Here is a 12,904-nt window from a genome sequence, read left to right on the forward strand (position 1 = left end):
GTCACTAGAACACGCTTGATACGACTAAGGATGGCCAGTGCAGGTCGAAGTTTGTCAGCCAAATGCCTACGGATGGTGATGGTAATGATGGGATCATGGGCTTCAAGGAGGTGGAGTAAGATGGAGTGAACATCGCCAGCGGAGCTTCGAATAACCTCCCTCTCAGACTTCAAGTCATTGATTTCAGCTGTTACATTGCGAAGTTTCAGATTCTACATCTTCAGGTGAGAAGTTCTTTTTTCGAATTCATCCATGATGCGATTTTCTGCCAATTCTGCCTCCAATTGAGTTAATCGATCATTGACTTTGTCGTGTAGAGTAGCATTGGCAGCTTCGATTGCTTAACGAGCAGATTCAAGTTTGGACCGTTCAGCTTGAAGAGAACGCTGAAGGTTATCAACCGAAGCATTGACAGTTTGAGAATTTTTCTGAGTTGCCGCCTGCAAAGAATCCAAAAATAGGATAGCCTCAGAAACTAGTTTATCGACTTTTGCGGTTGCTTCTTTGCACTCCTTGGTGGAGGTCTCAACTGCAAGGGAGGCTTTCTGGTATTGCGAAATGGAGGCGTCTATAGCCTTAGCTGCATTTGTATGGGAGGCCCTGTGTTCTTGGACAATAAAGGAGAACAAAGCCTTTAAAGCAACATCAGAATAAGTCCCAGATGAAGAGGAGGAAAGCAGTTGATCGAGTTTGTCGTTAACTGCTTTGAGATGACGCTTGGTGACAGGTTCATCAATGTCTTCATCACTTTGTACACGGTAAGGACTGAAATAAGTGGAATCAAATTCCAAGTCCTCGCCGCCTAGAACTGCGGTGGTGTCAGTAGATGGGGTAGGGGATAAGGGTTTGGTAGTGATAGGAGGTTTGGTTGTTAGTGGTGGTTCGGTTGTAACAGGTGAGGTTGGAGCTTTAGAATGAGCCCCTATAGTAGTGGTGGTAGTGGTAGTGTCTGTGAAGATTGGAGTAGGGATGGGAATAGTGGTGGATGGTTGAGACGTAGGGATAGGAAATATCGGAGGGATGGATAATGGGATGGTAACAGGTGGAAGAGAAGGAGGTAGGGAGTGAACTGGTATTTCTAGGGTAGGCGAGCGAAGCGGGGTGTCACCTCGACCCGAAGCCTCATCATCAGAGCTTTCGCTTTCAGATTCTGAAGGAGGAGCAGATTTGTGTTTGGGAGGAACATACTCTGATTCTAAATCAGTTGAAGATTGGAGTATGAGTCTCCAAGCAGGCTTTCAGTTTCTTCGGTTGAGGCTGTGACGGAGCAGCCTTCTCAGATTTTTGCTTCTTAGGGGTTTGCCCCTTAGTTGGTTTAGTAACCTTCGTCTCCTTCTGAGTCTCAGTTTTCTTTCCCCGCTTTGCTGGCTTGTTAGCCTCTTCAATGGAGCGAACCATAGATTATGTGAGCTCCCTTGGACCCGAAGAAGGAAGCTTCCTGTATTGTTGCAGAACAGTGCTTGCTGTAGACACACAGGCAAGCATGGTATCAGGAATGGATCCAATGAAGGAGTACCTGGTGGGACTCGTGACGATTATCTTGGTGGTTTGAAAGGTGGTGATAAAGGATGGAAGAGAATCCGCCACTATTGGAACATGAAGACGATCTATGGCCCACTTGGTGATAATGGACCAGTACCTGCCACATTAGATTTCTGAGTGTCTTGAGGAAGAATGCAAGCTTTGGACCAGTTGTTGCCAGATGATTGACCCATAGTCCAAATCTATCCCGTGATACAGACCGTAAATCACAGTCATAAATGACTTGCTTGCTCCATCTGAGCCGGTGCTTCGCTCAGAGAGTCCTTTGAACAATAGAGTAAATAGGCCATTCCATTGTGGAGGAAGGCAGGACTTCTTGAACTTGGTGATAGTTAGGGTTTTAGTGTACCCCATTTGATAAAACATTAAGAACAGTTGTCCAGTAGAGATCGATTTAGGGTTTACCAAGGTTGGTTCTTGAGAGAGACCAATTAGGGCACAGAAGCGATGCTTGGAGATGGAAGTCTTCTCGTTGTGGATCTCGAAGTGAATCCTCTCAGCAGCTTTGTCGTAATAAGCAGTGGAGTAGATGAGTGAGAGGCAGGACATGCAAACAATTTCGACCTTAGACAAAGCGTTGACAAGAGGCGAGTATTTTAGACACTCGACAACATACAGCATGTAGGGGTCATAGATGAAGGGAGTAAGATCGATAATCAGGTTTTGTTGAGGTTTGATGGTAAGGAGCGTTTGGCAAATAGAGGTATCGTGAACTGAAGAAGAATCTGTCATTGTAGAAGGTTGGAGAAGAAGATGAACAGTAGGATGAATCGTCGTTGTTCTTTGAGTGAGTTTTGTAAGTGATAAAAGGGTAAAGTGGAGCGTGCCTAATCCTTTTATACTTACTAGTAGGAGAGAGAAAAATTCGGCTGATAGCTTGGATTTATTTGAAAGATTGTGCCTGATGTGACCGATTAACAGTGGTCATACACGATGATGACGTAGGAAAGAGAAAGGACGTCGTTTCCTTTTTACACGCCATTCCATAAAAAGTGCTTTTCCAAATCGTCGAAACAAATGGATCACAGCTGAGTCGGCCTTAATGTTATCTGAATCGTCACCTTAGAATGCACATGAACCGTCATTGCCTTTTAACTTTAGTGAGCATTGTAATTCTTGAAGAAACGAAGCTAGAACAATTAGAGCACCATTAATTGAGCCAGATTTTGGAAAATCAAAAATTTCCGTGCAAAGAGTGTAAAAGATAAAGAAATAAAGCAAACTTTTTGTGATAATTTGTGATGTCTTAAAAAGACATAAAGCAACTGATTATGGGCACGAATCTCTTCCTTCAAAGTCAAGAGAGACTTTAAAGTGCTTGGGTGGCTTCCCATTAAATAATGATCAAGTACTTGTGAAGAAGTATTGAAAGGCATCTTTTTAAGTAAAGCTTATAAAGGGTGGATGTTGCTTCAATTCATGATTTCGATACTTGATATAAGACCGAAACTGAATAAGGTACTTGTGAGATCAATGTCATCTGTTGAACAAGTAGGTAGGGAAGATTTGTATTGACTGTTGGATAGGTGAGAAATCCCAAAAAAAAATTAACTGGATCCTTGGGGAAGAAAAATTCTAGGTAATAGAAATTTTCAGTAGAATCACTCAAAATAAAAAGAGATTTCATTTGTAACATATGATTCATGTACCGTCAATTCATTAATGGTATTGAATGGTGGGTTTCACTTAGTACATAGTGACACGAAACTAAGATCATTAACATAGATTTTGTATAACCATAAACCTCAGTGGTAAATGCTAAGAGTCTCAAGGGTTATATTGTTGAGATGAAGTATAATGGAGAAAATTGATGGAGGTGGTATAAGAAACACATGTACCTCTGCTATAAAAGAAAGAGAAAGCAGAAAACTCTAAGCTCAATAGGAGTAGAGTAAGGTAGCTCACGATTAGAGTGAATATAGCAGCCTAGCTTGGCAAAACATGATTTGTATGTATCATGTTATTAAGGCTTCACTCACAATCTGTTGAGACTTTAGTCAACATGCAGCAGCATCCTTCTAGGGACACATAGAAAGTGTGTAGAAAAGAGATTATACCTTCCGGATCTTCATCATCAAGAGTAACACTTATGCAAAAGAAATCATTAAATGATAACGAAAAATATGTTTGTATTTTGTGAAAATTATTTATTTGAACGAAAAAGAAAAATATTTTTGGGTTTTATGAATGTAAAAGGAAATGTTTAAAAGAGTGTACATACAATCAAAATGCCTTGAGAAGAAAAAGAAGCGAACACGTTCAGAAGGACCGAACCCGAAATAGACTGAACGTTCGGTTCATTTTGGTTCTTAGTCGAGTCGATCCCGAAATAAACCGAACCCAAAATAGACCGAACGATCAGTTCATTTTGGTTTGCTCTATTTCGCTTCTTACCTTTATTGAAGCGAAGGCGATTTTGGTACTGATTCTGCTTCCATCATTCCTATGCCTTGAAAAATTTTGTTAAAGCTTGCTTCAGGTAACGCCTTAGTGAATATGTCTGCAAGTTGATCAGTCGTCCTTATGAAATGAATTTCCACATTGCCATCTTCCACATGATCCTTGATAAAGTGATACCTCAGTGCGATATGTTTAGTCTTCGAATGTTGCACAGGGTTGTGAATAATCCTAATTGCACTTTCAGAGTCGCAATATAGTGGGATTTTCTTCATATTCAGCCCGTAGTCTCTGAGCTGACTTTGTATCCATACAACTTGAGATGTGCATGATGTTGCAACGATGTATTCAGCTTCGAAAGTGGAGAGAGAAACACAAGTTTGTTTCTTTGATTACTAGCTAACCAATTTACCATCGAGAAATTGGTATCCTCCAGTGGTGCTTTTACAATCTAATGCACAACCACCTAAGTCAGCGTCTGAGAATGCTTGGACAAAGAATCCTGAGTTTGCTAGATACCATAGACCAAGAGAGGAGGTTCGCTTCAGATAGTGAAAGATATTTTTCACAGCTTGCAAATGAGGTTCACATGGGTTAGCTTGAAATATGGCACAATAACATATTGAAAACATGATGTCAGGTCTACTAGCTGTGAGATACATTAGAGACCCAATCATTTGACGATAGAGTGTCATGCCAGTGGCTGGCTTCTCCAGTGAGGGTGTAAGCTTCGTCCCAAAAGCCATTGGAACCTTAACTTTAGAGTCTCCCATCATACCAAACGTAGCTAACAGTGTCTTGGTTTATGCCTCCTGATTGATAAAAATGCCTTCGGGTCCCTGTCTAATGTTTAAGACAAGGAAAAAGTTAATTGGACCCATTTAGCTCATCTCAAATTTAGTTTCCATCAACTTCCTGAATTCAGCTGTTAAGTTGGGATTCGTGGAGCCGAAAATGATATCATCAACATAAATTTGGACTATCATAAGGTGGTTACCTTCTCTCTTTCGAAAGAAGGTTGGGTTAACCGAACGTTGTTTGAATTTAGACATTTTTAAGAATCGAGTTAGAGTCTCATACCATGCTCTGGGGGGCTGCTTTAGGCCATATACTGCTTTGTCAAGTATGTAGCAGTGATCCGAATACTTCTCGTTCACGAAGCCTGGCGGTTGCTCAACGTACACAGTTTCTTCAAGTTCACTGTTGAGAAAGGCACACTTGACGTCCATCTGATAGACTTCAAAATTTTTGTGTGCAGCATAAGCAAGAAAGATGCGAACAGGCTCTAATCTTGCAATAGGAATGAAGGTCTCTTCATAGTTGATACCTTCTTCCTGACAGTAGCCTTTTACCACCAACCAAGCTTTGTTACGAACCACGTTCTCCTACTTATCCATCTTGTTTCCGAATACCCATTTGAGACCGACAACCGAAGCATCCTTTGAGTTGGAATAAGACGCCATACTTTGTTTCTTTCAAACTCATTCAACTCATCTTGCATGGCTTGAACCCAGTCAGAATGATCAAGTGCTGAATTAACAGTTTTCGGTTCAACTTTGGAAACAAAGGAGTTGAACATGCAAAACTCTACTTGAGAAAAGAGTGCAGCTTGTTTCGCTTTGATCTAGGATCGAGTTAACACCTTTTCTGAAGATTCCCCAATAATTTGACTCTGTCAATGATCTTTGGTCCATTTAACAAGCGGTGGGTAATTTGGATAACAAGAGGGATCCAATTCGTCATTGATTTCTTCTTCCAATTCTGATAGAGTGTCGTCGTCATTGACATTGGTGTTCTCCCCCTCGAAGGATGACGCCTGTTCGGAGTCTGGATGAGTATCTTCTCCTTCGTTTGGACTTTCAGTAGAGCTTGATGATTGTGACGGTAAGTTCTCCCCCTGGAATGAAGAGTCTTGATCATGTTGTAGAACCGGACCCTCCCCCTGGACATTAGGATGATCATTTAAAGGTTCGCTTACGTTTGGCCTCTCGGTTGCTTTAGGTTGATCAGCAGCCATCTTTTGAGCAGCATCATCGACGATATGCTTTAGACTATCAACCTTGTTGTCTTTCGCCGTTGATTCAGAATCAATTGCCGTTTGAGATTCATCAAAAAGAAGCATATATTACTCGAAAATATTTGAAATGGAGGTTGTAACGTGACTTGTCTTTGGAAAAAATTCCTGCATTGCATCTTCGGTTGTCTTCATTTTCTTAACATAGCTATCGTCAAAAGTGACATAGTATGTTTCTTCAATCTTCTTAGAGCGCTTGTTTAGAACTCTATAAGCCTTAGAATTCAGTGAGTAACCTAAGAATATTCCTTCATCAGCCTTAACATCAAACTTGTTTCGATTCTCTTTAGAGTTGAAGATGAAGCATCTTGAACCGAACACATGATAGAATTTCACATTCGTTTTGCGATTATTCAAGATCTCGTAAGGAGTGATAGAGAATCGCTTGTTTAGATATGATATGTTCTGAGTATAACAAGCAGCAGCAATTGCATCGGCCCTGAAATATATAGGTAAGGATGAGAAGCACAGCATCATTCAAGCTGGTTCACACAGAGATCGATTTCGCCTTTCAACGATACCATTCTGCTGTGGAGTATAAGGGGCGGAGAAATTGTGATTCGTTCCCTTCTCAGCAAGAAAATCTTCAAAATCCTTGTTTTTGAATTCCAAGCCGTTATTGCTTCTTACATTACGAACAACTTTCCTCGGTTGAATTTCTACCTGTTTTATGAAGAGCTTGAGCTTTGGAGTAGCCTCAGATTTTTGCTTCTAGAAGAACACCCATGTGAATCGAGAGAAATCGTCCATTATGACCATAATGTACTTGTTTCCACCAACGCTTTCAATGGAAGAGGGACCACATAGATCGATGTGCAATAGCTCCAATGGTTCTATCACTTTTGTATTGATAATTGAGGGATGACTTTGCCTACTCTGCTTTCCCATTTCACAAGTTGTGCATAGATGTTCTTTGTCAAATTTGAGAACTGGAAGACCTCGAACATGATCTCCTAAAACCAGCTTGTTGATATCCTTGAAATTAAGATGAGAGATTCTTCGATGCCATAACCAGCTTTCGTCTGAGTGAGCCTTCGTGAGTAAGCAAACTGCTGGTTTACCTCGAATTGGGTTGAGGTTTAAAGGGTACATTTCCCCCTTTCACTTCGATTTTAGCAGAATGTTATTGGACTTCTTCTCGACTATTTATGATCCTTCATCATTAAATGATACCTTCAAACCAGTTCCAACTACCAGCTGTGATATGCTGATAAGGTCGTGTTGGAGCCCTTCAACATATGCGACCTTTCTTATCGAGAAATCACCATTCGTAATCATTCCATAGCCTTTGATAGTTCCATATGAGTTGTTGTCGTACTTCACAATACCACCATCCTTGAGAGACCGAAATTCCCTCAGTTCTTCCTTCCTTCCTGTCATGTGACACGAGCAGCCACTATCAATATGCCATTCTTCGTCAAACAGCTCGTCACGGATAACCTGCAAAATACTAAGCAGATTTAGGAACCCAAAGTTTCTTGGGTCCTTGTAAGCCTTCTACAGGACAGGGAATAGTAAGAGAGATATCAACCAAATAAGTACGTTTAATCAAAGTTGTTTCATCTTTTCTTTTTATTGTATAAACTTTAATTTTGGTTGGCTTAGGTTCATTAGACGTAGGTTTTGAGATTTTGACGTCAGCATTCTATTGGATTTCTTTTGGACGTCTGTCATCTTCTGGACATAGCTTTCCTTTCCCCTTTAAATCTTTTGAAGGATAAGAATTAGAATGAGAAGATTTGGGTTTAGAAGTGACATTAGATCTTCTGTTCGTCTGATTGAACTTGTAGGGTTGAGGACCGAAACCGCTCTTTCAGTTGCTATTGGGTTGAGGACCGAAACCGCTCTTTCGGTTGATATTGGGTTGAGGACCAAAACTACTCTTTCGGTTGCTATTGGGTTGAGGACCAAAACCGCTCTTTCGGTTGATATTAGGTTGAGGACCGAAACTCTCCTTTCGGTTCCTTTCAGTCGTAGGACCGAAACTACCCTTTCGGTTCCTTGATTCCTCTTGTGCCTTATGCTTCCTCTTGTTCCTGACATAGTGAGGACTTTGTGATCTCCAAAACTGTTTTCTTTCTGAGAGATTCTTCTTGTATCTCAGATTTCGTTGGTGTTTTCGATCTGCCACCTATTTTGGATTTTTGTGGATGTTAGCCTTTTTCTTTGAAGCACGAGCATGGTTTTCACTCTTTGTTGAAGATGTTTCACTGGCAGTTTGTACCGATTCGCCCAATGATGTTTTGGTTCCACTTGTGCTTGGCACATCATATTTTGTAGGCTCATTTAGTGGTTCTGGTATGTATCTACCTTTCACCCTCCATGAGGTTTTCTGAGATAGGCCTTTCGTTTCATCAGCGTTGTCTATTGGTGTAGACCAAAAGAACTCATCACATCCAGCTGCATTCTCTTCTTCTACCATAGTTTTCAGCTCTGCGGTTTGTTGCGGAGTGATTCCTAGAACTATGTAGACTTCATTTGGAGTGGTTTGTACCTTTTGATACACAACAGCTTTTTCTTTGAGAATTTTGGTCTTGTCTGTTGATGAGCGAGCGAACTCAACAGAATTTTCTGAAATCAGATTTTTGCGTGTTTCAGGTTCGCTCTTGACAAATTCTGAATAGTCCACCAAATCCTCTATAGAGATTTCACTCAGATCATCATCCTCATTAAGTTCAGATGCATTTTCAACATCAATTTTATTTTCTGAACTTAATTTGGCATTCAATGAGTAAAATTTATGTACAGTTTCGGTTCTTAACTTTAATCTATCATTCTCACCTAACAGATTTTTGAGCATATCCTTATGGTCTTTGGACTTTATGTAGGACTCAATTTTGTCAAGACCAATTTTGTATGCCAGTGAGACCTCATCAGAAGATACAACGCTTTCACAGTTGTAAGCTTCAGCATCAGATTCATCCTCTTTTAACTCAAGGAAGGGCAAAATCATGCGATGTATCTTCTTTCCTATTCCACAATCAAGATGCAACTGAGTGATATTAAAATAATGTCTTTTAGCAATTAAACAAAAACCATTTCGTTGTTTCAAAAGTTTAAGATTGTCTCGTTGCAAATAAATCGATTCATCCTTAGACCTAATCAACTTTTTCTCCTTCTGCACAATCCACATCCTCCTTTCCTCACTCTTCGATGATATCCTGCTAATTTGATCAGTCGGGTTAGAGTCTGTGACACAGTTTTGGGTAAGACTGCTACTTATACTTGAAAATTTAGATTTCTAGCTATTCAATTCCTTTTCATAGTTAGTAACAACTATATTTAGAGAAGCAAGAACATTTTGTACCTTCTTGGTCAACTCATCATACTCGTTGATCTGTGCACTAATAGGTTTCACAGCAAAACACATGTCTTCTCGCTCCTTCTTGCCTTCTATCCCACCATCAGTTGTATATCCTCTCATCTGAGATACACCTTCGGTCACCATTAAACACCTTCCTGCAGAAAGTTCTTCTTTCACCAGCATAGCTTTTCCATGAGTGAGTTTTCTTACTTCTTCATCCTCTGAATCCGTGGACCATATTTCCAGGCCACCGAATTCATCACGGTGGCCTGTATCTTGGACAATCAAAGCATTCATAGTTTTATTGTTAGCTTCTAACTTTCTTTTCTTGATTTCCTCTAGTCGTCTCAGGAGGCTCGTTTCTTCATTATCTTCATCTATCTTTTCTGCTTTCTTTTTCAACATACAGTCTTTGGCAAAGTGATTCTTGCCTCCACAGTAATGGCAATCAAATCCTGAGTCTCCGCCAATTTTCACTTCTTTCTTGGACTCTTCTGACTTCGACCCTGTCTTTGGTTCCTCCTTAACCTTTTCAGCGCTATAACTTCCCTTCCAGTTTCGGTTCTTGTTGGCTGGGAACTTTCTTTTAATAAACTTTCTAGGATTGGACACCATCAGGGCATACTCTTCACCGTTTAGATCGTAGTCGGCAAGATCCAATTCCTCTTCTTCTTCAATAGAACTTTTCCCTTTAGAAACAAGGGCTAACAAACCCAAAGTCGAAACCACATTCATTTCCTTAGACAGTACACTTTCATGGGATTTCAAAATTCCCACCAGTTTCGCCAGAGAATATGATTTAAACTGTTCATGTGCTTTAACAGTGGATACGACAGCCATCCATTCAGGTCTTAGACCGTTCATGAATGTAACCTTCTGTTCATTGACCTTCCTTTCAATCCCATGCTTTATCATCTTACTTAAGAGATGATTAAAGTGATCAAAAGCCTGAACCAGTTTCCCTTCAGGCCTCTGCTTGAAATCACCAAATTCAAAAAGCAAAAGAGTTTGAATCAAATGTTCCAGATCGTCATCAGTGGAATACAATTCTTCTATCCTGTCCCATATCTCTTTAGCAATAGCACAAGAACTCACCAATGGAACGTATCTGACTGCAAAGCAAACCTAATCATCCTTAAGGCCTTGATGTTGCATTGAAACTTTTCCTTCTCATCTTGAGGAATATCTTTTACATCATTCACAAGCTGATTGTACTCCTTCTGAGTTTTGACAATCTTTGATGTGCTTGAGTGAGCGAATGGGCTAACAGTGATAGCTTCCCAGATCAAGTACCCATTATCTTCCGATCCAATCACATAATCTTCAAAGTGATGTGTCCAAACTTCATAATCTTGAGTATACAAGAACGGAATTCTAGTTGTTGAACCAATGTTGTTGGAGATGTTGATTGGATTGGTTTGAGAATCATCCATAGACATTGTGATAGCGTTTGATCGATTACCTGTTCTAAGACCAGACTTGTAATTTTATCAATTAGAGTAAGATCGACGATTAATGAGATACGTCAATATGGAATGACGCCTCAATTAATATCAATCAATGCGGAATAAAACCCTAATAACTTCTTCGATAGAAGAGATGTGTATGAATTACACAGTCTCCTGCTCTGATACCAATTGTTGTGAATTAAACTTAGATCGATTAGATCTTTCACAGGTAAAAGATGAAGATCAAACAAAACAAACACAATAATATTATGAACACAGAATTGAATCAACGTTATGCTTATGATTCCAATATAGTCACGCCACAGCAGAGCTCAATCAAGAACTTCCACTATAGAGGCAAGCTAGGGTTTACAAAACTTAATGAGAAAATAAAGTAAAATCGTTAATCACAAAGACTGCATGCAGCTTAAATACTAAACCCTAGAACAAAACATGCATGATTGGACAGGCCCAAACCGGCAACCAAAACTGGGCTAAGGATCGAGCCCATGACGCAACACTATAAGCCCAACAGCGCGCCTGCTCAGATGACACGTGCTCAGGGCAAAACATCGCCCTCTCATGAAACTTCCTGGTGATCACAGTCACTGACTCAGTACCCTACTTGAGGGTCAAAAACACTTGGGCCAACCGTTCCCTTTCCACCGGGGGAACGTACTCGTCTCTGAACATAGTGTTGAATCTCTCCCAGGTCACCGTTGAGATCTCCGCAGAAGTCAGATGCGCCGTCACAAATTTCCACCAGTCCTTCGCTCCCAAGTGAAGTTGGGTCAGTGCAAACCGAACCCTTAGATGCTCTGGACACGAACAAGTGTAGAAGCATCCCTCATATTCATATATCCACCTCATCGCAACAATCGGATCCTGCGTCCCATCAAACTCTGGTGGCCTCGTGTTGCTGAACTCCCGATACAGCAACGAGTCACCCCCTTGCGTCCTGGCAGCAGCGACGGCTACGGTGGCCGTGGCAAAAGCAGCGTCAGTGTCACACCCCCAAAGCTGAACGGCGGAAACGTTCGGGGGCGGATGACTTCATGTGGTAACGTAACAAATGAATACATAGTAGAGAAAGCAATACAACCATCATATATATAATTGAAAGTTTACATTTTTCAAAAGTTACATGTTCAAAACCAATTACAATATGATGTCAAAATATGAGATTAAACTGGCGCCGTAGCATCCCTTCTTCAAAAGCATATTGATACCTGAAATTACTGAATCGCTGGGACATACAAGTAATTTTGAAAGCGTAGATCAGCATTTAAGCTGGTGAGTTTCATAAGTATTAAATGACAATGTTTGTATGAAATGAAATGTTTTGCCCTTGTTTGTTTGTTTCTAGAAAATCCTATATTTTCTACTAGTATAAAAGTAGCCTTTTCTCAAGACTAATGTTTGTTTCTAAAAATGTATGTAAGTGTAAAATAACCAATATGTTTGAAAACCTCGTAAATCAATGTATTTTTAATACCCCATGTGAGTTTTATAACCATACTATTGACTCGGAATGCCTATACACAACGTTCTTCAGGCGTTGGAATGTTATGACGTTTGTCACCCCAAATGGTGGACTGTAGCTAACAGTCAAGGCGCGGGTTGTCAAGCCCGTATAGATCTATACACAAACACCATGCTTCCCCTCGAAGGGATTCTGGTATATAATACAGGACTTGAAATATGTACTCGAACGTACGTGAAGTTAATGTCTCACAAATCGTGGTATAAAAACAGATTTACGTGTTAAAATGTTCGTTTGTTCTTGTATATGAAAGTGACTTCTTGAAAATCGTGTTTCTAGTATGTCAAATTTAGCAATATCCTCATAAAACTATACCTATTATAGCTTTCTAAAAGTGTGTCTCGTTTGCTTAGAAATACCTAGAAAAGGAATCACTTGTTATGAAAGTATAGATTTTTGTAGAGCCTAAGATAGACACGTATACATATAATCTAAGAAAATGTTTAGTTTATACATGCATTACAACAATTTATATTTCAAAAGATAGAATGCTATTGTAACATATTTTATATACGAGAGTTCCCTATAAAGTTTATAAATCACATATGATTTGGTTAAATAAAAGCATATAATAATTCTTTATATAACACACGATG

At 40.0% G+C, this 12,904-nt stretch overlaps 1 protein-coding gene across 1 annotated transcript; it reads right to left on the bottom strand.

The window, feature by feature from the left end:
• Positions 1–341: 341 nt before the first annotated feature.
• Positions 342–6,061, bottom strand: LOC111920723 (uncharacterized). The gene is made up of 3 exons (XM_023916283.1): positions 5,726–6,061; positions 1,640–1,724; positions 342–1,195 (listed from the first exon to the last, which is right to left on the bottom strand). The coding sequence occupies exons 1-3, from the start codon at positions 6,059–6,061 to the stop codon at positions 342–344; spliced, it is 1,275 nt and encodes a 424-aa protein (XP_023772051.1).
• Positions 6,062–12,904: the final 6,843 nt, after the last annotated feature.

The sequence above is a fragment of the Lactuca sativa genome, chromosome 2, assembly GCF_002870075.4.
Source record: "Lactuca sativa cultivar Salinas chromosome 2, Lsat_Salinas_v11, whole genome shotgun sequence".
Taxonomy (NCBI): Eukaryota; Viridiplantae; Streptophyta; class Magnoliopsida; order Asterales; family Asteraceae; genus Lactuca; species Lactuca sativa.